Source organism: Podarcis raffonei, chromosome 2 (genome assembly GCF_027172205.1).
Source record: "Podarcis raffonei isolate rPodRaf1 chromosome 2, rPodRaf1.pri, whole genome shotgun sequence".
NCBI lineage: Eukaryota > Metazoa > Chordata > Lepidosauria > Squamata > Lacertidae > Podarcis > Podarcis raffonei.
The window spans coordinates 112,220,483-112,247,787 of NC_070603.1; the positions used below are offsets into that span (position 1 = coordinate 112,220,483).

The following is a 27,305-nucleotide window of genomic DNA, read 5'->3' on the forward strand; positions in this document are numbered from 1 at the left end:
GTCAGGCTTATCGTCTACCACAATCATGTTTGCCTTGACTGGTAGTGGATATTTAGGGAGTCAGGCTTTTTCACAGGAACTAGAAGAAAGCTGCCGCAAACAGAGTTTGACCATTGGTCAATACTATCTACACTGATTGGCAGCAGGTCTACAAGGTTCCTGGAACATTCCCAGCCGTAGCTGGAGATGCCAGGGATTGAACTGGCGACCTTCTGGATGCAAAGCAGATGCTCCATCAACTGAGCTCACATGCCCTAGCTGCTCCCATTACCTGCTAGCCTAACATCTTTTTAATGGAAGGTGTTAGGATGCCATGCTCTTCCGCTTTTCCGTCTTTCAAACGGGAACCAGAAGTAAAGGCTGTGTGTCGCTCTGTTTCCCGCCGACTTCATGGCTATGGATGTCCCGTCAACAAAGGCCATCAGAAAATAAGCTTAATAGGAAAGCGACTTCTTCAAAAATGAAATGGCAAGAGTTAATGGAATGATGTTGAATTAGAGGAGGAGGAATAATAATGTTGGTGCGTTGGCTTAATCTTTGGTCCATGGAAAGAGCACCCGAAGCGGCCGCAGATGACCTCTTCGTTTTGGTTCTCCCCACAATAGCAATGGCCTACCTCACTGAAGAAAGGAAATATAACCAGACTAAGAATGCTATACAGTGGTACCTTGGTTCTCAAATGCCTTAGTACTCAAACAACTTGGAAACCCGGAAACACTGCAAACCCGGAAGTATTCTGGTTTGCGAACATTTTTTGGAAGCCGAACGTGCTCCGTTTTGAGTGTTACGCTTCTGTTTTGAGTGCCACACTTCCGTCTTGAGTGTTATGCTGAGGTCTGTTTTTGCTATTTATTTTGCGTTTTTGTTTTTGTGGCTCTTTTTGTTTTGTTTTTGTGACTGTGTGGAACTCAGTTCAGCTACTGATTGATTGTGTCACTGCAGTGCATTGTTTATTGCTTTCATTTTATGGATCAATGGTCTCGTTAGATAGTAAAATTCATGTTAAGTTGCTGTTTTAGGGGTTGTTTTTAAAAGTCTGGAACGGATTAATTCATTTTGCATTACTTTCTATGGGAAAGCATGCCTTGGTTTTGGAACGCTTTGGTTTTGGAACGGACTTCCGGAACAGATTAAGTTTGAGAACCAAGGTACCCCTGTACACAGTTATCAAAAGGCAAGGTCTATGTAATTTGGCAGCCAAGAAGAATGTTATGGTCCCGTCTTGAGAAGGAAGATTTGGGTGGGAACATAAGAGGGACAATGTTCAGCAGCTCTAGGATATGGCACATAGCAAAAGTGCCCCAAAGGAAAGAAGAAGAAGAAGAAGAGTTTGGATTTGATATCCCGCTTTATCACTACCTGAAGGAGTCTCAAAGCGGCTAACAATCTCCTTTCCCTTCCTCCCCCACAACAAACACTCTGTGAGGTAAGTGGGGCTGAGAGACTTCAAAGAAGTATGACTGGACCAAGGAAAGGGGCGTCTCATTCATTTTGGTGAGCAGGGTTTCCCGGGCAGAGCTAGCCTTACCTCAGATAGAAGGAGGCAGTTGCTGAGGGGGCACAAAGAGGATAGGGTCTGCCCTGTGCCTCCTGATTCTAGCCTGCCGCTGTCGGGTGCAAACACTCTGTGAGGTGAGTGGGGCTGAGAGACTTCAGAGAAGTGTGACTAGTCCAGGTCACCCAGCAGCTGCATGTGGAGGAGCGGGGAAGCGAACCCAGTTCCCCAGATTACAAGACTACCACTCTTAACCACTACACCACACTGTGGTCTCCCTCACCTAGTCCATCTCCTCAGTGTAGCAAGTCAAGGGGCCTTCTGGCACCCGGGAGCGGGGTCCTGCCCAATGTCTGACCCAGTCAACTTCTGAATGGCAGCCCTGGGCCAGGAAACGTTCTTTCCAGTCTCGCCCTCAATGTTCCACATCTATGGCTCCTTCCCTCCGACAGGCCAATTGCCTTCCCACCTCCTCCTTTCCATGAACGTCAATAGCCCTTTGTTTCCAGCTTTTCATAGTAACAGCAATCCTCTGTCTCGAAATATCTCCCAAGCAAATGATGCAAACCGAGGGGATATGCACATATTACGGCTACCATCCTATATCCGCTAGCTCTCCACTGAACAGGTTGACATATGCAGAGTCAGACAATTGGTCTATCTAACTCAGTATTGGCCTATGCTGCCTGCTAGTGGCTCTCCAGGGTTTCAGATAGGCGGGGAGGGGGCGACACCGGGGATTGAACCTGTGACCATCTGTATGCCAAGCAGATGCTCTGTGACTGAGCTGCGGGCCCCTCAGGATTGGGCTGGATGACTAGAGGTCTAGTGTTCCTCTAGCGCCTCCTGCAGGAGCAGGCCAAAATGGCATAAAGGAGAAAACGTTTGCGACGCCCCCTTCACAAGAAAGGTCTGTCTGAAAGATGGCCAGTCGAAGGAAGTGATGTCACGGGCACAGGGGGGACAAAGGGACATCGCCGTGCCGCCGACCGTCGACAGAGTGTGGCCTTGGCTGTCAGATAAAGGTGGACTCCTTGTGGCTGGGTAGCCTGTAGCCGCGGGTCTCTTTCAGCTGCTTGCAAAGAGCTGCTTTCTCTTGTTCCAGCTGGGCAATGCGGTCGCTCTTCTCAGACACTTCCTGTGTATGATACGATATCTTTATTGTCATTGTCCCATACAGAACAATGAAACTGAAAAATCTACATAAGCCATTCAAAAACTCTGAAACCCCATTTTAAAATACACTATACTCCTATAGAGACTCCTTACACTGCGTTTAAAACCAAAATCGCATTTGGATAGAAACTGTTTCTTAGGTGGCTAGTCCTAGTCTTTATAACCCTGTACCTTCTTCCAGAAGGCAGAAGCTGAAAGAGATCATTTCCAGGGTGCGCACTATCCTGCACTATCTCTGCAGCTTTCTTATGGCACCCGGAAGCGTAGATTTGATCCAAGGTGGGAAGAGTGCACCCAATTATTCTCTCTGCAGTCTTTACGACCCTGGACAGCAGTGTTTTTCCCCTGACCATGCAGCTCCCAAACCACAGACACAGACCATAAGTTAATACACTCTCCACAGTACAATGGTAAAATGCCATCAACAGGTCCTTTGAGCATAGCTGTCAAGTGACCCTTATTTGAAGGGACAGTCCCTTATTCCAGCGCCATGTCCCGCTGCTGTCCCTTATTGATGGATGTCCCTTAAATGTCCCTTAAATTTCAAAGGAAGTAGCTCCTCTCCCTCCCTCCCTGCCGGCCAGGGAGGAGGGAGGCTCCAACTGTGTTGCTTGGCTGTGTTGCTCACCCAATAAGGAGTCTAAGAACGACTGGGGGATGGAGCTTGCATGCCTTGTGTGTGGCTAGTTAATGCAAGCTGAGGGGTTTTTTGAATGCTGGACGCCATTTTGTTGCACGTGCTGCTGCAAACTTTGCAGTGCAAAGCCAGGCCGGGGAGCCATCTTAAGTTGAGGCTGCACAGGCCTTGTGGTGCATGTGATTCAGATTCTATTCAGTTGAACCTCTGGTTACAAAGTTGGTTGGACAGTGTTCTCGAAGCTACCCAACATGAGTTTGACCAGACTGCAGGAGGACAGGAAGACTGGAGTGCCTGGAACAGGTGAGGCTGCAGGCCCCTTATTTTGGCTGCTGGTCCCTTATTTTCAAGGCTGCGGGTCCCTTATTTTCAAATCTGTAAGTTGACAGCTATGCCTTTGAGAGATTGTTTTTCCGGAGGATTCTCAGAAAATATAACCTCTGCTGTGCTCTCTTCACCAGGTCTTTGCTGTTTTCTCCCCAGATTAGGTCATCTCTCAACTTCATTCCCAGAAATCGAAACACCGAGACCGTTTGTTAGGCAGGCAAGCAGCGTTATCAAGAACAGAACTGCCAAGTTGTTACAGGGACTCAGTTCTGGGGGTGTGTGTGTCAAGGTGCACATCTTTTAATGTGTCCAAAAGCTGTGTCTCAGGAGGTCGTCTCAGTCTGCCTCCTCAAAGGGCGAATCCTGAGGCAGCCACTGGCTTTCACGATTGCTTGACTTGTCGGCATCCGTCTGTCTCGAGAGACAATGGAGTGTGCCTCTGGGGGTGAAGTCAAACGGCTGCATTAGCAGCACCAAAGTAACCTCTCCAGGGTGCAAGCCTGGGCCATGTGCATGGAGGTTGAAATATACTCAGAGTCGCAAAGTGATTTCATGCTCTTTATTCAGCTCATAGTGGTGAGGAGGAATGAATGAATGTCCCCTCAAAGTATCTGCTTTATATACATTATTTACACAATGGGCTGCACATGATTGGCTAATTCCGGAATTCTACTGTAAGCCAATCAGGTTGTGGATTCACTTCTATCTGGAGCATGATTGGGTGGTTCCTGCCAACCAATCATACTGCTGCATTGTTCTAGGACCAATCAGACTGCTGCATTCTGAATCCTATTTTTCTAGGACCAATCAGACTGCTGCCTTTTGGATCCTATTGTTCTAGGACCAATCAGACTGCTGCAGTTTGGATCCTATTCAACTCAGTACATAACAGAGGTCCTGGGCTGCCCAGATGACAAGACCCCCGTCTCGGCCTCGCTGATGTGGTCCAAAGGAAAGCAGAGCAATACATTTGGCACCAGCTGGGCTGCAGGAGTTGCCGGAAGGAGGCGTACAAGGCGCCATCTAACTGCCTTAGGGATTCCACTCCGGATTTGTTTAGGATTTACTCCTTAGCCAGGCATAGGCAAACTCGCCCTCTAGATGGTTTGGGACTACAACTCCCATCACCCCTAGCTAACAGGACCAGGGATGATGGGAGTTGTAGTCCCAAACCATCTGGAGGGCTGGGTTTGCCTATGCCTGTCCTTAACCCTTTCTTGTCCCAAAGTAGCGGGCACAGATTGTTCCTTGGAGTTTACTCCCGAAGCCTTTCTCACAAATGTGTATAACTGTAAGGCAGAGGAGGTTTAAGACCAGAGTTTTCCTTCTCCTAGGCGGGCTCCCTTCCCAAGTTGATGAGCCCCTCACTTCCCTCTACAACATGTGCAGAAACTGCCTTCTTGACCATTGGACCCCCTGTTTGTGTCGTCCCACCACTCTGTCTTTGGGCATTTTGGTTTTTTGTTTAAATGGACCAGCCTGTGGATTTTCCCCTTACCTTGATCAGCAGGTGGTTCTGTTCCTTGAGGACTGTGACAGCTTGCTGCTGAAGCTCCTTCTTTCCCGGTGGATAAAGGGGGCCCCCAAAACCAGGAGGTGGGACTTCAGGCTAGAGAAGTGGGGAAACCCGCATAACTATCTGAGCGCAACTTCCTTACACAACATACTACCCATTTTTTTTATCCAGCACTCCTGCGTTGCAAAGGGGCCTCATAATAATAATAATAATAATAATAATAATAATAATAATAATAATGTATTATTTATACCCTGCCCATCTGGCTGGGTTTCCCCCAGCCACTCTGGGCGGCTTCCAACAGAATATTAAAATACAGTAACCTATTAAACATTAAAAGCTTCCCTAAACAGAGCGTCTCCACCCCCATCGTTCAGCCCGGACACTGAGGTCCAGCGCCGAGGGCCTTCTGGCAGTTGCCTCCCTGCGAGAAGTGAGGTTACCAAGAACCAGGCAGAGGGACTTTTTGGTAGTGGTGCTTGCCCTGTGGAACGCCCTCCCAGCAGATGTCAAGGAAATAAACAGCAACCTGACTTTTAGAGGACATTTGAAGGCAGCCCTGTTTAGGGAAGTTTTTAATGTTTGATGTTTTCTTGTGTTTTTAATATTCTGCTGGGAGCCACCCAGTCAGATGGGCGGGGTATAAATGATAAATAATAATAATAATAATAATAATAGTAATAATAATAGGGTGCTTGTTCTCTGATCACAGGCAGACGCAGTGCAGATGTGTTCAGAGGCATGTGCCCTGACCAAGGTAAAAAAGGAGTCAAAGGTGTCTCCAGATGTGCCATCCATCCAAACCAGTCTTATTCCAACATGGACCACATCCTTATTTTTCTATTTCAGCTCACATTTTGCTGACCAAGGGAGGCAACCCCTCCTCCCAGTGCTTAACATTTGGATACAGCCTGCTGGGAAGCTATTGTATGCAAAGCCCATGGAAATGAGAAAGACCTGTATTCAGCCAGTTCTTGCTCACTTCTGTAGAGCTTCTTCAGGTGAACTTGCACCTGACAGGTGAGATCTGTCTGTTTCGCCTTGTGCTAGAAACGTGAACGATCCTCCCTCCCAAGGCAGTCACTTCTTCAATATCCCCCCAGGACAGAACTGCCCCAACCCTAGGCCCTCCCCTTCCCCTCTGTCCCCACTGACCTTTCCAGGAGAAGCCAGCAGGTTTTTCAAGCACAGGTTCACTTCCTGGATCTTGGCCAGCAGCAGGCAGCTCTGGTTGGAGTAAGGGTCTGGGAAATAGCTCTGCGGTTGTGCAAGAACAACAGTGAGCAGGGGAAAGCAAAACAAAACTCAGTATAGAAATTGTATCCTGAAGATTGCAATTCAAAGAGTTGTTGTTTTTCAAAAAAAGGTAAATAGAAAAAAAGTATGAGGATGTTTGCAATTAATATACGACCTTTCAGCCCAGGTGTGAAAATGCGTTTGTGTAATTGAAATAACCACCTTGGCTTGGCTTAGTGTGGCAGCGACAGCGAGGGTCTTGCTAAGCCAAGATTTGGCTCAGTGTCTTGTGTGAACCAGGTCAAAGATTTCACATTGAAAGTGACCTTTGGATTTTACTAGTCTCCTAATCCCTGCTACCTTTTATTCCGAACTGGGGAGGTCCCTAAATGTGTGACAGTTGTCAAATTAAACATACGTGCTTTGAAAAGGGGACAAGTAAAATCCACAGAACCTCATGTGTATCTCAGCCTACTGAATGCCGCACCACAAATACTCCATCATCACACAAGGCCGGCCCTTACCTGGAGCAGAGTGAGGCAAATGCCTGAGGCACCTGATTTTGGGTCTCGTGAAAGGGCTGCCAATTGTTAGCTATTTTATTTTTATTGCAGCTTTACTGCCCTGGGAAGCGAGATGCGCTTGTGGGATTTTCTGCCCCAGGTGCCAAAATAGCCAGACCACCCTTAGCACCTTTAGATACCACCTAAGGGTGGTATCTGCTCTCCTTCGGGTCCTGCCTGGTACTTACTGCCTCCGTTCCCATGTGCTTCTGACGCCTCTGGGCCTCCAGGAGGTGGCGCTGAAACCAGTCGCGCACCCGCTCAACCATCTCCAGCCCTTGAAGCAAGGCGTCCCGTTCCCGTTCCAGCTCTTGCATTCGCTTCAGCTGTAAGACGGGGGCAAAGTCAAGATTCCAGCTTGTGATTTGCGGGGTGGGTGGGTTTATTTGATTCAACAGCACAGAACGACTTTGCAATGCTTAGGAGACCTCCATCTAAGGGAGAAGGCACCTTGCAAAGAAGGATGTAAACATTTCCACACAAAGTAGCGAAGAGCCGTAGCTCAAAGGGTATAGAACCCATGCTTTGGGCACAGAAGGCCTCAAGTTCACTCCCAGGCACCAAAGATTATCATCATCATCATCATCATTTATTAGATTTATATATCGCCCTTCATCAAAAGATCTCAGGGTGGTCCACAAGATAAAAGCACAAATAGTTAACAAATCAATAACCCTGCACTCCCACAAACACATTTAAAAGGCTGTAAAATGCTAATCAGACCAGACTGAAGAGGAACGTTTTTGCAGGGTGCTTAAAAATATTTATAATGAAGGAGGCAGATGAAACTCGCTGAGGAGAGTGTTCCGCAAACGAGGAGCCACCACAGAAAAGGCCCTGTTCTTGTGTTGCCACCCTCTGGACCTCACGTGGAGGAGGAACATGAAGAAGGGACTCAGATGATGCAAGATGGCAGAGGAGGCGGGGAGGGGCAAAGCAACACCCTTCTGAGCTCCCCGGAAAGGGCACCTGCCAAAGCAGCAGCAGGAGGGCAGGAGCCCATTGCCAATTGCTACCTTACCCCATAAACGCCCACTCAGTCACTTTTATATGCAGAAGTGGCATTTTGACATAAACATTCTATGTAACGTGAAACCACACTTCAAAACCAGTTCTCGATGCAGCTCAGAAAGTGAGACAGCTCAGCTGGTTAGAGCGTGGCGCCAATAACGCCAGGGTTGCAGGTTGGATCCCCGTAAGTGACAGCTGCGTATTCCTGCATTGCAGGGGGTTGGACTAGATGATCCTCAGGGCTTCTTACAACTCTATGATTCTATGAGATGCCCCAAACCTCCAAACCGCAATGAAAACAGCACACCCTATCGAAACATCGGTTTGCGACAAGAATACAGGGTGGAGCAGCCCCTTCGACGAAACTAGCTGCAAAACTGCACGTCAATGCAATACTAAAATAATGAACACGAGAATAACCCGAGATGCAATTGGATGGAGTTTCTAGTGGGAGGAATCCCAAAGGCAAGGTGCCACCGTGGAGAAGACCCTGCTACCCACAGAACACCTTCCAGGCTCTCTCGAGGGATGAGGAACAAGGCATTTCCTCATTTCTAAGGTTCTACAAATTCTTTTTTAGAACTTCAAAACACTGGATGTCTGGGAGGAGGTAAGGTCTAAGGGAGGCCAGAACAAAGGGGTGTGGATATTTGTGTGTGTCGTCGTGGTCCCAGCTACCTGAGCCGCAGAGAGACTCACCCAGAAGAAGAAGCGCAGGGCCTCCAGGCTGCTGAGGGCTGTGCCCAATGGGACGATGAGGATGGTGTAGCCTTTCTGGACTGCCATCATGGCGCAGTGGGGGCCGGGAGGCAGCAACGCCCAGAGCAGGAGGGAAGGGGGCCACCCTGGCATCCCAGCAGGGCAGCGAGGTCCCCTCACAGCGGCGCCCCTGCCTGAGGAGGGGAGAAGTCACGCTCGGACGACGTAGCTCCTTCTTCTCTCCCCACAAGTCACGTCCCACCTGCTTCCAGGCCAGTGTCGTCACGGAGAGCTCCGCCGCCGGCAGCCAAATACTAAAACAGCACAGCAGGGCCTCCCCAATTCCTTCAGGAACGTTTCTCTGAGCCTTTCCTCATTTCTCCTCAAACATTGGACTCTCCTTTCAGCCAGTCCTCTTTCCTCTAAGGCACTTTTTGCTCCCCTGCATAGCTGTCAACCTTCCCCTTTTTTGCGGGAAATTCCCTTATCCCAGCGCCGCTTCCCACAGCTATCCCGGATTGTTAGATATCCCGTAGACTGTCTGCGGGACGGGTGAGGCTGCTGATCCCTTATTTTCAAAATCCGAAAGTTGACAGCTATGCTGCTGATCCCTTATTTTCGAGGCTGCTGATCCTTTGTTTTCAAATCTGAAAGTTGACAGCTATGCTCCCCTGTCACACCCTCTTCCCCAAATCCTGTCACGACCTTCCTCCACAGCGGTTTCCCTCTCCCATCCCTCAGCTCTCGCCCCTTTCAGATGCTCTCTTCTGTCTCACACACCCCTCCATCAACCTTCTCCTCATTCACTCATTCACACCCTTCCTTCCTTCCTTCCTTCCTTCCTTCCTTCCTTCCTTCCTAGCGTTTCCACCCTTCCTCGCCCTTTTCTGCTGCCTGCCCGGTCTTCCACATTCGCCTTCTTTTCTTCAAATGGATTTGCGCTGCCTGCTCTCCTCCGCTGCTAACCTCTCGCCGTCTCTCACCTCGGCCTTCTCCTCTGCTTTCCCCTCTTCCCCTCAGACCCCTTCTCTGCCCTGGGGGCAAGCAACAGTGTCCAGAATCTACCCCCCCATCCCATTTGGCTGAAATCAGCACTTTCCCCCCAGTGCATCGTGGGATATGCTTTAAAGCCTCAGTTGCCCCGGACAATGGTGGCCATAATCCCTGCCCTTCCAGCTGGCTGAATTCGCTTGGGGTGCAAAGAGAGGTGAGCAGAACACACTGCTCTGCCAATTTACGATTGCAACATGAAGAAAAGGCCTCGTTCAAAACTATATCCTCAACTTTTTGGGGTGCCAGCTGGCCCTGGCTGAAGGTGTCTTAGACTGACTTTTTAATTTTGGGTGCTTCCAAGGCTATAGCGATTTCCGAAGATGGGTTTCAATCACAGCACAGGCCAGAAAATTCGGTTGCGCGATAACAGTATCACAGAATTGTAGAGTTAGAAGGGACCCTGAGGGTCATCTAGTCCAGGACTCTCAACTACAGCAACAAGCCCACTTCCCCCCACCCAACCCCAAAATTAGACTTTTTGCAATAAGGGAAGTAATAAGGGCCCTCGTATTTACGGGACTGCCTCTCCTGGTATGCCCCGCAGAGGACCTTAAGGTCCATAAATAACCATAGTTTAGAGGTCCCGGGCCCTAAGGAAGTCATACTATCCACCACCAGGGCCAGGGCCTTCTCAGTGATGGCTCCGACCTGGTGGAATGCTCTGTCCCAGGAGACTAGGGCCCTTCAGGATTTAACCTCCTTCTGCTGGGCCTGTAAGACAGAGCTATTCTGCCTAGCCTTTAATTTTTTTTCAGCCTGATCTTTTATTTCCCTTCTCTTCCCTCCCCCTCCCCTTTTATGAACATCACCCGCTCTGAGACCCCACCACTAATTCTCCCCTGGCCTCCTCGCTGGCCCAAGTAGGATCAATTTAGCCAGCTAGCCCTGGGAATTATCTAATTGATTTTTTATTTTTATTGTTATTCATGTTTTTATACTGTATTTTATGCTGCTTTTATAATAAAGTGTTTTAAAGTGTTTTAATTTTATTGTTAGCCGCCCTGAGCCTGGTTTTTGAACCGGGAAGGGCGGGGTATAAATAAAAATTTATTATTATTATTAATGCAAATTGGAAAGCATGGGGTAACGCTTGAGGCAATGTGGTCTAACCTGCCCACAAACGAACTACCACAAACACTCCGTAAACAGCTGATGTTGTCTGTCCTCCCTGCAAACTCTGTGCGAGCAAATCAGGACAAATGCTTGATAAAAACTGGATGCCTGGAAGCCGCTTCAGAGCCAAAGCAGGCATGCATTGAAATATGTAGCAGGCAGCTGCAGACGGCGCTTTTCAAAGCTCATTACAAAGGGAGGGCAGCCCTTCCCCACAGAAGGCAGACAGAGCAAATCAGGCAGGGAGGCAAATACATCAGACTGAACGCTTTTTAAACAGGTCATCCGGAAGCAACATTCGGTAATCATACCTTTCAGGTCCAACCAGCACCCTGGAAACAACTAACAACACAAGCTGTGTGGAAGCTAGACAATATGCGCATTAATACAAACAAACACACACTTAAAATCAAATATGAACTGCACTCCTTTCCAATCTGGCCTTGTCCGTCTTGTCTCCTTTCAGCATGAACCTGGACCTCCCTGGGGTGAGGGGAGTGGCAATGGAAGGGGTGGGTTGAGAGAAAAGCAATTTTGAATAGGGACAAAATGGCTGGCAGGGGGGGGGGATTTGGCCTACTTTTGGGGTTGACACAATTACTTTGTTGACACAAAACAAATTGCAGAAACCGTTGCTGGATTTCTCTTTCCTGCGGCAAAGACTCCTTAAGAGTTTTTAGTTAGTTTCATTGCATCTTGGATGGTTCCTATCCTTAGTTCATAGAATACAATGGGTTTTAATTCGGTGCATGGCAGAAATCGTAGGATTTTGCAATTTCAGTTTGCTTTTACTGAGACCGTACAATGACATTTGTATTGATTAAGCCACCCCTGCTCTTTTCACGCCCTTAACTCTCAGCTCGGTTTCATCTTCATGATCTCCTGCAGAGAATGCAGGCAACAACAACAACAACAACAATTTATTATTTATACCCCGCCTATCTGGCTGGGTTTCCCCAGCCACTCTGGGCGGCTTCCAACAAAACACTAAAATAAAATAACCTATTAAACATTAAAAGCTTCCATAAATAGAGCTGCCTTCAGATGTCTTCTAAAAGTTGGGTAGTTATTTTTCTCTTTGACATCTGGTGGGAGGGCGTTCCACAGGGCAGGCGCCACTACCAAGAAGGCCCTCTGCCTGGTTCCCTGTAACTTGGCTTCTCGCAGGGAGGGAACCGCCAGAAGGCCCTAGGCGTTGGACTTCAGTGTCCGGGCAGAACGATGGGGGTGGAGACACTCCTTCAGGTATACTGGACTGAGGCCATTTAGGGCACCAACACTTTGAATTGTGCTCGGAGTGCTTCACCCCTATCTGGCTGCCCAGCAGAACTACAATTTTTGAGGTCACGCAAGTCAGGATCATGTGGAAGAGGTTTGCGATGTAAACACAACCTTGGACTGAGCGACCTCAAAGGACAATTGCAGCCTGGAGGCAGGTTTTTTTAAATTAATTAACGATGCTGATTTGTATTTCTTGAGGCTTGAATAATCCTCCTGTCGCTGGGAAAAAAAAGAAGAGGGAAAAATACATTGTTTTCCATTTGCACACAAAGGTGTGGCATGTGGAATGCCTGACTAAAAATGACGCTTAGGATGTTTGCAGACCATTGGCTGGTTTTTTTTAATCACATTTAAGTTGCACAACTAATAGTGGATTGGAATGTCCCAAGGCCGGACTTTTTCCAATAAAGAAAGGGATGGGAAGATGCACTTGAAACGTGTGGCTTAACACTCGTTCTGATGTCGTCTCAACTCCCCATAAACAAATCAAAAAGGAGGCTCAGTGACCATGTTGTCTGGAAGGGCCCTTGGGAGCCATTCCCTGGGCTTCCTCACCATATCATATTCCAAGGCATTGGAAATGGTGTGTCTTCGCAGTTCCTTCGGAAGTCGGATACTCCGGCGCCTCCCAGCTTGACAGAGGGAACTGTTGATGCTACGCGACCGCGTGACTCCTTTCCCATCGGATTCTCCTGGAGAAAGAGATTCATTATGCCATAAACATATTTTCAAAAGAAGGGGTTGGGGAAGGAACTTACAGGTTGATTTGTTGTCGTTTGATCTGATAAACTTTTGAGCATCCTGCTGTTTACAGTGGACCTCATACTGCTCCCTCATGCAGGTTTTTCGTGCCACAATATAATCCTCGTAGGAATACCAACCCATATTGGTGACAGTCACACCATACATTAATAATAATAATAATAATAATAATAATAATAATAATAATAATAATAATAATTTATTTATATCCCGCCCTCCCCAGCTGAAGCCGGGCTCAGAGCGGCTAAAAACAGTAAAAGTAACACAGTTTACATAAAATCACAATCAATTAATTGAAATATATTCTAAAATCAATTCATTCTAAAATCAATTCAGAATCAAATTAATGGCAACCATTGGGCTAGAGTTCTATGAGGATTACAGAAGGAGGGGGGGTCAGACTGTGCCTTGGCCAAAGGCCTGGTGGAACAGCTCTGTCTTGCAGGCCCTGCGGAAAGATGTCAAGTCCTGCAGGGCCCTAGTCTCTTGTGACGGAGTGTTCCACCAGATCGGAGCCACAGCCGAAAAAGCCGTGGCTCTGGTTGAAGCCAGCCTAACCTCCCTGTGGCCCAGGATCTCCAAGATGTTTTTATTTGAAGACCTTAATGTTCTCTGTGGGATGTATACCAGGAGAGGTGGCCCTGAGCTTAAACCACCACGGCTTCCCACAAAAAACTCTGGGAGCTGTAGTTCATTAAAGGTGCTGGCAGTTGTTAGGAGACCTCGCTATTCCTCTCCCAGAACTACAGTTCCCAGAGTGCTTTAACAATCAGTCCCTCCTCCCAGGGAATTCTGGGAATTGCAGCACTGACAGTTCCTCCCCCCCGCCCTTCGCTCTCGACACGAGAACTCGTGAACATCCAATGAAACTGAACGTTGGAAGGTTCAGGGCAGATAAAAGGAAGCGACGGAGAGCATCGTTCAGCTATGGAACTCACTGCCACAGGAGGAAGTGATGGCCAACAATTTGGATTGCTTTGAAAGAAGATTAGGCAAAGTCATAGTGGCTGAGGTTATTGGGGGCTGCTAGCCATGATGGCTATGTTCCCCCACCACTGCCAGAAATGGTATGTCTTTGAATACCAGTTGCTGAGCAATCGCAGGTGGGGAGATCACTGCTGCACTCAGGTACCGCTTGCAGGCTCCCCCCCACCCCGCATCTGGGTGACCCCTGTGAGGGAGCTGGGACAGAGCAACAGGAGCTCACCCGGTCATGGGGATTCGAACTACCAACCTTCTGATCAGCAAGCCCAAGAGGTTCGGTGGTTTAGACTACAGGATGTGCTGATGGAACAACCTGCAGGTGCTACGGTGAATACAACCCAGCAATTCACTCCCAGACAGCTACAGTTTCGGGGTGGGATTCGATTGGCAGACTCATGTTGCAACATGCCACTTTAAAGACACCCCCCCCCCAAGAATCCTGGGAATTGTGTTTTGTTAAAGATGCTGAGAGTTGGTAGGAGACCCTCGTTCCCCTTACAGAGGAATTCACAGGAAAGGGGTATTGACCTTTGAACCACTCTCAGGATTTTAGTGAAAAGAAGAGAGGTCTCCTCACAGCTCTCAGCACCCTGAACAAACTACAGCTCCCAGGATTCTTTGGGGGGGGGAGGAAGACATGACTTTCCCTATTCCTCCAAGGCCAATGGTCTGTCAAGTCCAGAATTCATCCCGCTTGCCACAGTGACCAAGCAGAAGCTTCTGGTCAGTTCTCAAGCAGGGCATGGAGCAACAGCCTTCTCCTCTACATGAATTTGTGTAAGTCCCTTTTAAAGCCAGCAAAGTGAGTTCCGTAGCTTAACTCTGCACTATGTGAAGCAGTTCTGCTCATCCTGAACATCCCACCATTCGGTTCCATTGGGTAACCCTGAGGGAGGTTTAGTATTATGGGAGAAGGCAAGAATGCTCTCTTCTCTACCACGCATAATTTCACACACTTCTACCATGTTCTGCACACTACAGAACATTCAAAGGCCGTAGCTCCAAGGCAAAGCTTCTGCCTTGCATGCAGAAGGTCCCAGGTTCAGTTCCCAGCATCTTCAGGTGTAGAGCTTGGAATAATAATAATAATGACAATTTATTATTTATACCCCACCCATCTGGCTGGGTTTCCCCAGCCACTCTGGGCGGTTCCCTATCAAATATTAAAAACACAATACATCATTAAACATTAAAAACTTCCCTAAACAGGGCTGCCTTCAGATGTCTTTTAAAAGTAGGATAGTTGCTTATTTCCTTGACATCTGATGGGAGGGCGTTCCACAGGGCGGGTGCCACTACCGAGTAGGCCCTCTGTCTGGTTCCCTGTAACTTCGCTTCTCGCAGGGAGGGAACCGCCAGAAGGACCCTGGCGCTGGATCTCAGTGTTTGGACTGAAGGATGGGGATGGAGATGCTCCTTCAGGTATACAGGACCGAGGCCGTTTAGGAATGCCCTTTGCCTGGTACCCTGGAGAGCTGGTGCCACTCAAGTGTTGACAATACTGAGCTCCATGGACCAATGGTCTGACTCAGTTAGAAGACAGCTTCCTGTGTCCCTAATGGCTCCTTTTTCCACCCCGGCATGACAGCATGTTCCTGCCACAACTTTCCTCTGACACATTGATGGAGGAAGCCAGGCCTGCTTTGCACCTGGTTACCCTCGACGCAGCAGGAACAGCAAGCGCTGGAGGACAGGATATAGGGACACAGGCAGAAAGCAGGGGAGAGGCCCCTTGGGTCCTACATTTGCTTTTTGCTTTTTCTTTCCACGAGTGCTTTGTTCCTCATTAATTCTGTCCCTGGAAAGTCAGCCGGGGCAATCAATCCCTCTGGACCTCCGCCAGCCTGGGCTCAGTTAATCAATCAGCCCCTGTAATTAGTGGCTCTAATTAAAGCAACTGGGATGTGGCAAAGAGAGAGAAGTCCATTTCAGAACGGGAGTGAACCACATCGAAAGGCAAATAGGAGCCTTTCCCCCCTTTTAAATGGTCGCGACCCAGACAACCTGCCTACTGAGCATTTATTTAACAAAACAATTTATAAATTGCTTCACTGTAAGAAGGTAAGATGAACTGCATCAAGGCAGTGGCCCACCTAAGTCCTACACTCTTTTCTCACAGGGGAAAAAACATGAAATGGGATGCATGTGGCGCTAAACCGCCGAGCCCCTTGGGCTTGCTGATCAGAAGATCGGCAGTTCGAATCCCCACGACGGGGTGAGCTCCCGTTGCTCTGTCCCAGCTCCTGCCAACCTAGCAGTTCGAAAGCACACCAGCGCAAGTAGATAAATAGGTACCGCTGCGGCGGGAAGGTCAATGGCATTTCTGTGTGCTCTGGCTTTCATCACGGTGTCCTGTTGCACCAGAAGTTTAGTCATGCTGGCTGCATGACCCGGAAAGCTGTCTGTGGACAAATGCCGGCTCCCTCGGCCTGAAAGCGAGATGAGCGCCACAACCCCATAGTCCCCATAGCAAAGAAGGAGGAAAGGGAAGAAGGAGAAGCTGACCGGGCAAAGCTCTGCTCAGAGCTCAGCTGATGCACAAGAACCACAGTTCACGGGATGTATGGTGCCAGTCGGCTGCTACAGATTGAGTGGCTGCCTCCCAGACAATAAGGCAGTTCCCGGCCAACTCAGCAGATGGAGGGATGCCCATGGCCCAGCGCCAGGCACTGAGAGCTGCCAAACTCTCCCCTACGCTGCTGCGGACAGCAGCTGGGATATCAACTGTCAATCGGCAATGGGTCCAGGAGCCTTTCGTTCCCAACCTATAGAATCCTGTTACTTATCCCGGTGCTAACTTCCCACTCCCCACCGACTTGGATCTGAAGACCTCCATTGCCTTTTCTTCTTCCCCGCTCTGATTTCATTCAACCTGGCATGCATTTGGGAATCTCCTGCTAGGATCAAGTTAATGTAAGGAGAAGGCCTGCCCTCCCCGCCCCCCTCCAAAGTCATGCCAAGATAAACTGATGTTTGCCAAAGCAAAAGTGAGTTGCCCTTTAATGCAGAAAAACAACAACTGTGTGTCTGTGTGCCGGCCCGGCTCTATCGTTTGCTAACTTGTACAACGGCCCAGAACAGGCATAGGCAAACCCTCCGGGTGCTTTGGAACTACAATTCCCATCATCCCTAGCTAACAGGACCAGTGGTCAGGGATGATGGGAATTGTAGTCTCAAAACATCTGGAGGGCCGGAGTTTGCTATGCCTAGCCCAGAATATTCATTTCACAAACTAATTCTCATTCCAACAGCTGTATTTAGAGTGGGCAACTTGAACTTCTGTAGGAATCTTAAAGGCACATGTGCACTTCTGCCCTCTTTTGAAAGTGACAACCATGCCGTGCATGATTGGGGGCCAAATGCATCCTTCTAGGCCTCACCAAGTTGACCTTGGGACTCTTCCCAAGTCACACACCCTCTTCCCAGGCCACACCCCTTGACCAGCCTTGCTCTCCCACCCTCCTTCAGTGTTTTTTGCATGGCTGGAATGTGTCCTTGAACTCTGTCAATGCGTCTTGTTCATTTGGATAGAGAACGGAGATGTCTGTGCGCAGAAACTAGCCTGCCGTACAAAGGTAAAATTCGCATCCTTTGCTCCACCCACTTTCCCCTCTGGCCCCACCCACCATTGGCAGGTGAACCCCAGAAGGTTGCCCCAATCCCCTACAGAAAAGGACCAGATGGTGCTTCTCCTAATCCAGAGTTTCACCTGCTCACTTTCACAAAGAGGGGGCTCATCCCCAACCCAGGGGTCTGATGACGCCTCTCAGGGAAACTTTCCTGCCCTCCGCAAGAACCCCCCCCCCTGCTAATTTCATGGTTACAGTCCTTTGCCCTTTGACAAGGTGGATCTTTCGCTGGATCCAGCAGGGCTCTTCTTCACGTACTTAGTATGGAGGGATGAACGTCAGGGTGGATGAAAATCAATGATTATTTTTTTTAAATCGGATTTTAAAAAATTGGATATTTTAAATTTAAATTGGATTTTTAAAATAAAAAAGTTTTGGAGAAAAAAACTTTCTAAAGATAGTTTTCTATTTAGTTACATTACAGTCCAAAGGCTATTCATCAGGAAATAAGGATTTGCTTTTCATGTGTACTAAAACTCAGTCTAAGTTGTTTTTTTTTTTTTTTTAAATTGTTTAATCTCATCAATTAACAAACATGGACACATATGCTATAATGTTATTGTGTTAGTTAAATAAATTGTTATGAAGGAAATGATTGTTTTTCTTCTTCCAATAAAGTACAGCAGAGAAGTTTCCAAATTTAAACAGTTAACTTATTAAACCTCGCAATAATTTCACAATTATCTGTCTATGCATTTCCAATAGTATAACCAAATCAGTAATTTTTGATATGACTGTAGAAACTACTCTGAACTACCAAAAATGAAACCTTCACCTGGTTGTAAAAATTAAGATTAGACCAGTGAGAATGAGTCTTTCTGTAAAAAAGAAAAGAAAAGAAAAAGATTTAAATCAAGTCTTACTGTCTAGTGATTTAAATTTATTTGATTTAAATCAAATATACCCTGATGAAGGTGTTGTCAGAATCCAGTGGACACGGGAGGAGAAAAGTTGCCGGGGAGGGAGGAGGTTGGGAGGGTTTCAGGCGTGTGAGAACCGAGGGACCACAATCAGTGCCAGATTTACGTACAAGCTATAGCTTAGGGCCCCGCTCTCTTGGGGGCCCCAAAAAAATTTAAAGGGAAAAAAATCTGGATGTACATTTCCAAAATATAAGACAAAAAACAAATAAAATAAAACCTACATACAGCAACAGTGTTTTGTTTTGTGTAGGCTCCTATGATGTAAGTAATGGGCCCCACCTGCTAGCCTGCTCCCTAAAATATCACTGGTTTGCTCATTTCTATATACAGTGGTACCTTGGGTTAAGAACTTAAATCGTTCTGGAGGTCCGTTCTTAACCTGAAACTGTTCTTAACCTGAGGTACCACTTTAGCTAATAGGGCCTCCCGCTGCCGCTGCGCGATTTCCGTTCTCATCCTGAGGTAAAGTTCTTAACCCGAGATACTATTTCTGGGTTAGCGAAGTCTGTAAACTGAAGCGTCTGTAACCTGAAGCGTCTGTAACCTGAGGTACCACTGTATAGGGTGCCTACATTCTGCATGCACTGGTTGCATGGCAACATGTGCAAATGGCTTTAGATACCTGTTAGGTCCATACAGCATATATTCAACACAAAAAACAGCAACAATTTGTTGTTGACAAAGGACAGCTGGACATATAAAGGGCCCCATTACCTTCAGTAGCTTAGGGCCTCATCAAACCTCAATCTGGCCCTGACCACTACTCTGGGGCCGTGAGTGCAGGGAAAGAACACACCACAGGCAAATTGACCCAAATACACCCAGCTTGCATTGCAAAGAGAACATCAGCAATGTCTAGACAACACGATGACCATGTACATATGCAATAAACAATCTTTTATAGAATTCCTTCAAACCATAAAAAGTCCAAAATGAATTCTTTAGTCTCAAAGTCTCTGAAAATATTCTACCAGAGCTACGAGACTTTGTACGATGACAGACAAGCTGTGATGCTTTGTGTATTCAGCAAATATGATGTCCAACACTGAACAGTGATTCCAGATACAGTGGTACCTCGGGTTAAGTACTTAATTCATTCCAGAGGTCTGTTCTTAACCTGAAACTGTTCTTAACCTGAAGCACCACTTTGGCTAATGGGGCCTCCTGCTGCCGCCACGCCGCCGGAGCACGATTTCTGTTCTCATCCTGAAGCAAAGTTCTTAACCTGAAGCACTATTTCTGGGTTAGCGGAGTGTAACTTGAAGCGTATGTAAACTGAAGCGTATGTAACCCGAGGTACCACTGTATAGACTACTGTGTCATAGAATTCTTCGTCAGCGTGGTGGGAAGATAAAGAATTGCTTCATAAACCCATTTTATTTCAAATGAATATATCAATGAAAATCAATGAAAATATCAAATGCTGTGGAACAGTGCTCATGTAATAATGTGGTTGCTGCTCTTTGCAAAGAGAGCCGCAGGCGAGACAGAAACACACTAGTCCATCTAACTCAGTATTTCCCACACGGACTGGCAGCAGCTCTGCCAGGTTTCAAGCCTATCTGTTTGAAATCCTGGCATGCCTAACAGAGAAACTGAAGGATGACGGACAGCTGCACATGTTGCCGGGAAGGGGCAGGCCGGAGGAGAAACGTGGGGGTGGGCAGACAGGTTATTTATGCAGTCTAATCCCACTCCCACTCCTCAACTCCAGCCTCTGGGGCTGTCCAATGCGTGGCCCATTAACAAAAGCGCCTTACTGGGGAGCTGGGGGTGGGAGGGGGTGGATGAGAGCAGCCGGCTAAGAGGATTGGTCGTCTCTATGGCTGGGGAGACAGGATCAGGAGCGCTAAACCCCTGGCCGTATGGTGCTGCGGCTGAGTTGCCGCAGGCTTGCCAGGGGCGCAGAGGCAGAAGGGAGAGAAAGAGCGTGTTTGCAGAGAGGGAAAAGCAGAGGTGCCCACACATCCACCTTCCCCCTCTCACTTGCTGTGTTTACAGTGGTACTTCGGGTTAAGAACTTAATTCGTTCCGGAGGTCTGTTCCTAACCTGAAACTGTTCTTAACCTGAGGTACCACTTTAGCTAAAGGGGCCTCCCACTTCTGCCACATGATTTCTGTTCTCTCTTTTTTTAAAAAAAATAATTTTTATTGATTTTAAAATATACATTATAAAATGCACCACAAAACGTATCACTTATACAAACTTTTTAGACTTCCATCAGCACCTCTGATGATCCACCGTTTTAACCACTTCTTATGCATTTCTTAGCTTTATATTGCCTTTACATCTCTTAACAAATCATCCTTCCCCTTCTCCATTTTTGCAATACTTCCAATAATACTCCTCACAAAACTTCTTGCCAACCTACAAACGTCGTCTGATCTTCACAAATACTTTTCAAATAGTCTGTAAATTTACTCCAGTCTTCCGTGAATTTCTGGTCCCGCCGGTTTCGAATCCTTCCTGTTAGTTTATCTAGTTCTGCATAGTCCATTAACTTTATCCTCCATTCTTCAATCGTCGGTAATTCTTCTTGCTTCCATTTTTGGGCCAGTAATATTCTTGCTGCTGTTATTGCATATAAAAAGAGCTTACATTCCTTTCTATTTATATCACTCCCCACAATGCCCAGTAAATGATTTCTGTTCTCATCCTGAAGCAAAGTTCTCTAACCTCTGGGTTAGCGGAGTCTGTAACCTGAAGCGTATGTAACCTGAAGTTCAAGAAGGACACTGACAAACTGGAACGTGTCCAGAGGAGGGCAACCAAAATGGTCAAAGGCCTGGAAACGATGCCTTATGAGGAACGCCTAAGGGAGCTGGGCATGTTTAGCCTGGAGAAGAGGAGGTTAAGGGGTGATATGATAGCCATGTTCAAATATATAAAAGGATGTCACATAGAGGAGGGAGAAAGGTTGTTTTCTGCTGCTCCAGAGAAGCGGACATGGAGCAATGGTTCCAAACTACAAGAAAGAAGATTCCACCTAAACATTAGGAAGAACTTCCTGACAGTAAGAGCTGTTTGACAGTGGAATTTGCTGCCAAGGAGTGTGGTGGAGTCTCCTTCTTTGGAGGTCTTTAAGCAGAGGCTTGACAACCATATGTCAGGAGTGCTCTGATGGTGTTTCCTGCTTGGCAGGGGGTTGGACTCGATGGCCCTTGTGGTCTCTTCCAACTCTATGATTCTATGATTCTATGAAGCGACTGTAACCCGAGGTACCACTGTATTTCTCTTTTCCCCCTTTCCCTCCTGATCACACTGCTCCAAAGACACACACAAACATACCCTTCTGTTGCCATGCTGCAAAAACAGCAGCTGCCCCAAATCTCCACAACCTGCAGTATACCCGGCACCCCTCTAGAAATCAAATCCGCCCAGCTGACCACTGTCCAAAGCAGCGTGCCACGCAAGCAAAGATGAGATAGCTGGGCCTGCTCCTAAAAAGAAGCGTTGCAAGTCTGGAGTGAATCGGGGGGGGGGGGCGGGACCCAGATGTTGCTGAACGACAGCTCTTCATCACCCCCTAACCATCACGGCTGGGGTTGATGGGAGATGTAGTGTGGCAAGGGCCGGAGGACTGCAGGGTCCGCACCCCCAAATTGAGAGGCAGAACTTGCATCTTATGTGGTGATAGGTGGGAGGAGGTTAGCTTGCTACCTGGACTTCACAACAAACACTTTACGCTTGTAAAAAAAAAAAAAGCTAACGACAGGTCAAGGTGAATAGTTTTGGGCCAGGGTTCTCATGCTTCCTTTCTCTATTGGGGAGAGCTTTGGGGCATTTGAAGAGGACAATGTCCCCAGCCACCCACACGGTCCAAAATGGTACCGTCTCAAGAGAGCCATACTATTTGCTCCTTTCTGACTCTCATGTGCCTCAAATAAGCAAAATAAAGACACTTCTTTTCCCTTGGCTTTTGACACCTGAGGTGTATGGGGTGTTTGGTGGGGGGTTTTTTTGGACCCCTCTTATTAATTAATTAAATTTGGATATTGCCCTATGCCCTGCAGGTCTTTTTATGGTAGTGAGTTGTTTTAAACTGTTTTTAATATTGTGTTTTGATGCTGTACGCTGCCTTAGGACCTTAGGGTGAAAGGCACGTATAGAAGAGAAGAAGAAGAAGAGTTTGGATTTGATATCCCGCTTTATCACTACCCGAAGGAGTCTCAAAGCGGCTAACATTCTCCTTTCCCTTCCTCCCCCACAACAAACACTCTGTGAGGTGAGTGGGGCTGAGAGACTTCAGAGAAGTGTGACTGGCCCAAGGTCACCCAGCAGCTGCATGTGGAGGAGCGGGGAAGCGAACCCGGTTCACTAGATTACAAGTCCACTGCTCTTAACCACTACACCACACTGGCAGAAGAAGAGGAAGAGGAAGAGGAAGAGGAAGAGGAAGAAGAAGAAGAAGAAGAAGAAGAAGAAGAAGAAGAAGAAGAAGAACAACAACAACAACAACAACAACAACAACTAGTACAGGAGCAAAGGAGAAAGTGCCCTCTGACTTGGATCCCCCCCTCCCAACGCAACTGATCAGAATGTGTGGGAAACAAAATACTTTCTTCCAATAATCTCATGGCAGTACACATAATTCTTCTCCCACTCTTATTCTTACAACAACCCTGCGAGGTAGATCAGGCAGGGAGGTAGGGACTTGTCCAGCAGCGCACAGGGAGTGTCATGAGATTTCATTGTGCTAACCACTGCACTGCTCTGTCTCTCTCAACCCGAGTCACACTAGCTAGGGCTTTTAAAGCTCCTGTGCTATTTAATGGACACTCCCATACGTCTGAGGAAGTGGACCGTAGTCCACAGAAACTCATGCCGCAATAAATTTGTTAGCATTTAAAAGGGCAAACTCAAGGCTCTTTGTTGTTTTTGCTGCAAAAGGCTAACACAGATACTCCTTAGGGAAACATTAGAAAGCGGTATGGCCATTGAAAAGCATTGCCTCTTGACTTCTGCACATCAAGCTGATCCGGTCAGCTGGCAACGCAAAAACAAACTCAACAAAGAGGGAAGGTCTCCTGCCTTGCTGGGGTGTGTGTGTGTGTGTGTGTGTGTGTGTGTGTGTGTGTGTGTGTTACAAAACCTGTGTACTCACTGCGTTTCCAATGCTGGGCTTTCAATCCCTCAACACAGGACATTATCCAAAATGCGTCCTGCGCTGACTGCAGTCCTAATTTGTCCCTAGCCCAAGATGGGAACCACGTCTGCACAAGGAAAATATATTATGCCGATGTGAGCAGCCGAGAAGAGCTGTGAAATGCAGTAAAAAAACAACCATACAGCAACTTCACTGTGCTCTAGGGGGGTAATGTGAACAGACCTCTGGATCAAACTCTGGATTCCCTTATCAACTTTCCTCATTGCCTGACCTCCCTTTCATTCTGTCCTGTCCCAGTAACCAGCTTTCCAGCTTGTCGCTTAAGCCCTGTAGACCCAGCAACTTGGAAGGGACCAAATGGCACTCAACTCTCTGCAACGGCCAGATGAGGACAACCCAGATCCCCTACATCCCACTTTGATTATAGGGGCATAGTCAGACCACTGAGCTCATCGCTGTGCACACTCTCCCCACAGAACAAATGCCAGCAGCATTTGGGGAACTTTCCCCAGCAACCATACCTGGAGAGGCGGGGGTTAAACCTGCAAAACCATGTGCTCTGCCCTTCCCCAATTCTCATCATCATCAAACCTTTTATTGGCATCACATCCAAACATCCAAAACAAATCAATACAGAATTACCACTTCCCCAGTGGCACAAAACATTTGCTGAAAGAAAAGAGGCAGAGCAGTCTATCGTTACATCTCTAGGTTTCTAGGGAGATCAGACGTCTGCAGTGTATTTCGATGACAAAAACCAAGTAGAGATATTTAGCCACTAACTTGGTGAGCTCCTGATCATTCCCCAGTAATAGAAAATGTATGACCTCCAACTCTGGTTTCCATTTGGGGATGCAGAGTTGATCTAGAAATTGCTGACGGAGATCAGCATATAGTTTACAATTAAGAACCATATGTGTAAAGGTTTCCACCAGGTGGTCTTCACCTGGGCAAGTTCTTCCCCAATTCTGCAGGACACGCCCCCAATAACAGAAGCAGGAGCATAGCAGAAAGGTGCAGACTAGCAAGTCCCAGTCCAATTTAATTAATTGCCCCCTGGTAATCCATTCATTAAACTGAGCCCCAGTGAGACATCAGAAGGCCTGGTTCCCTTCCATCACCTCCTCAAAGCTACTGGCACACACATTCCCAGAGGACCCAGGAGTCCTAAGGCAGCGGTAGACAATATGGCATTCGCCGGATGTTTTGGACTTACAACTCCCATCACCGTCTCCCATTGGTCGTGCTCCCTGGGACTGACAGGAGTTATAGTCCAAAACATCTGATGGGCACCATGTTGGCTTACTACTCCTGTCCTGAGGTTTCTCTCTCCTGCCACAATCTCTTTCCCAAGAATACATTGGTACCTCAGGTTAAGAACTTTATTCATTCTGGAGGTCCATTCTTAACCTGACACTGTTCCTAACCTGAGGTACCACTTCAGCTAACAGGGCCTTCTGCTGCCCCCACGTGATTTCTGTTCTCATCCTGAAGCAAAGTTCTTAACCCAAGGTACTATTTCTGGGTTAGCGGAGTCTGTAACCTGAAGCGTCCGTAACCTGAAGCGTCTGTAACCTGAGGTACCACTGTAAAAGCACCCCAGTTCCCACTATTCAGGAATCCTGGTTTTGCGCTCCAGCCCCACAGCAACACCCTGACCCCAAGCCCAGGCCTCCTGGCCTCCTCCTCTCCCACTTACGTATCCGACTCAAGTTCTTCATCGACTGCAAAGTTGAATTCTGCCCCTCGCCGGCCTGCCCGCTGACTCCAGCGCCCGATTCTCCAGCTTTCTCGACCTCCTTCTCCTCTTCTTCTTCGGCCCGGAGGAGGGCGATTCTCAGCCCGGCCACCAGGCGGGGGAAACTCAAATACCCTCCGCAGGGCTCCGCCACTTGCTGCAAGGCCTGAAGCACACCGCCAGGGAGCTGGCACCTCTCGCTGTCCCCCGGGGGGCTCACCCCGCAGCCCCCACGGCCCCAGCGGCTCTCGATTTCTGAGACATGGACGGTCCCGCTCCGCTGGTCATCCAGGATCTCAAAGAGCGTCCGGAGGCTGCGGAGGAAGGGGCGCGGGAGGCGGGTGCCTCGGGCCGGAGGAGGGGGGTCCTCTGGGGTGGGTGGGAGGGATGGGGCCGCCAGCCCAGAGCTCATTGGGAGTGGGGTTCAGGGGTCCTCAGGAGGCCAGGGAATTCGCAGCAGGGGAAGCCAGGAAGACCCCCGAGAGCTTTTCTGGAAAGAGGGAGCAACTGGGATTCAAGAGAGAGTGCCGGAGAAAGCCTTAATTCCAGTGAAATGAAACAGTGGGGCTGGCGGCCAGGAGGGGAGAGTAATTCTGGAGGGGGAGGGAGGGCAGGCAGGAGGGTGTCCTCAGGACATCTGGGCTTTCTGGGAGGGGACTAGGCTAGTGGGCTAGAGAGCAGCAGAAGGTCTGGGTGAGGAAACCAGGGCTCCTGCGGCTACGGCTGCTGCTGCCGCCGTCTGCGTGGCCAGGATTGCTCTGGGGCTTTGCTGAGGTCTCTAGTTTGTCAGAGTTGGAATATCTGATTGAGTCAGATTGGCCAAGCCGGTCCACGGAGCAGCAGGGGTGGGGGGGTGCGGAGGGGGTCAGCTGGGATTGGAATCATGTGACCCATCCCAGATAATCGCCCTGGACGCCAGATGATTAGCGGCTCTGTCTAACGAGGTGGCATCTCCTCTGGGGCAGAGAGAAAGAGAGAGAGAGAGAGAGAGAGAGAGAGAGAGGGAGGGAGAGGGAGAGGGGGGGAAGGTTTGGCCTCCTGGTGGGTAGCTGAACTCTGAAGCTGGGGTCAGTGGGGTCATCTCTCCTTCCTTCCTTCCTTCCTTCCTTCCTTCTTCTTCCTTCCTTCCCCTCTTTTTTATGGGTACCATTAATGTAAGATAGTAGGTCCTTCCAAGTACACATACTGCTATGATTTAAATAATTGAGTTCTGAACAGACAACAAATTTCAAATAAGTTTAAGCCATGCATTCTAACATAACCTTTTGTTTAAGATCATTTGGGTTTCTCTCTGAGGAGAGTTTATTTATTTAACATGTAAGGCACTGGCAAATATGAGATACAGGATATACAGTGGTACCTCGGGTTACATACGCTTCAGGTTACATACACTTCAGGTTACAGACACTTCAGGTTACAGACTCCGCTAACTCAGAAATAGTACCTCGGGTTAAGAACTTTGCTTCAGGATGAGAACAGAAATTGTGCGGTGGTGGGGCAGCGGCAGCGGGAGGCCCCATTAGCTAAAGTGGTACCTCAGGTTAAGAACAGTTTCAGGTTAAGAACGGACCTCCGGAACGAATTAAGCACTTAACCCGAGCCGAGGTACCACTGTAATCTCCCCTGCCATGAAATAAACTGGGGCATTTCATTCCCAGCCTGTCTGTCTTCTAGTTCACCTCTGCTTGAGGAACTCAGAGTTTCCCAATTCAGAAACTGGTTTGAGAAACCAGGAAATTTTTGCTGAAGCAGAATATGAAGCAAGAAAAACATGGGCCCATGGCTTTATTCCCAATCAGGCAAGCCGTGGTTTATAAGAGGCAGAGGCAAACTTGGCCCTCTGGATGTTTTGGGACTACAACTCCCATCATCCCTAGCTAACAGGGCCGGTGGTCAGGGATGATGGGAATTGTAGTCCCAAAACATCTGGAGGGCCGAGTTTGCCTATGCCTGGTTTATAAGATGGGGTTTGTTACATCTGAATGAGGCTGTGGCCTCCTTGCTCCTTATGGCTTTGAGCTAAGGGCATATTCACACCATTTATTTGAAGCACA

General features: G+C 48.1%; 1 protein-coding gene across 2 annotated transcripts; it reads right to left on the reverse strand.

Moving 5' to 3' along the window:
• Window positions 1–2,227: 2,227 nt before the first annotated feature.
• On the reverse strand, window positions 2,228–26,608 carry SAPCD1 (suppressor APC domain containing 1). 2 transcript variants are annotated; one of them, XM_053379318.1, is made up of 6 exons: window positions 25,213–26,233; window positions 12,663–12,799; window positions 7,139–7,276; window positions 6,307–6,408; window positions 5,134–5,244; window positions 2,228–2,633 (listed from the first exon to the last, which is right to left on the reverse strand). In XM_053379318.1, the coding sequence occupies exons 1-6, from the start codon at window positions 25,661–25,663 to the stop codon at window positions 2,511–2,513; spliced, it is 1,062 nt and encodes a 353-aa protein (XP_053235293.1). In that variant the 5' UTR covers window positions 25,664–26,233; the 3' UTR covers window positions 2,228–2,510. The 2 variants fall into 2 exon arrangements, with proteins under 2 accessions (XP_053235293.1, XP_053235294.1); XM_053379319.1 differs by lacking the exon at window positions 5,134–5,244 and having other exon boundaries at window positions 25,213–26,608.
• Window positions 26,609–27,305: the final 697 nt, after the last annotated feature.

Excerpts from the sequence above, each read along its gene's own strand:
- SAPCD1 (XM_053379318.1), bottom strand. The coding sequence starts at position 25,663 with ATGAGCTCTGGGCTGGCGGCCCCATCCCTCCCACCCACCCCAGAGGAC. Across the intron at positions 6,409-7,138 it reads AGCACATGGGAACGGAGGCA|AGCTATTTCCCAGACCCTTA; the intron begins GTAAGTACCAGG and ends GCACAACCGCAG. Across the intron at positions 5,245-6,306 it reads TGCTGGCTTCTCCTGGAAAG|CCTGAAGTCCCACCTCCTGG; the intron begins GTCAGTGGGGAC and ends CCACTTCTCTAG.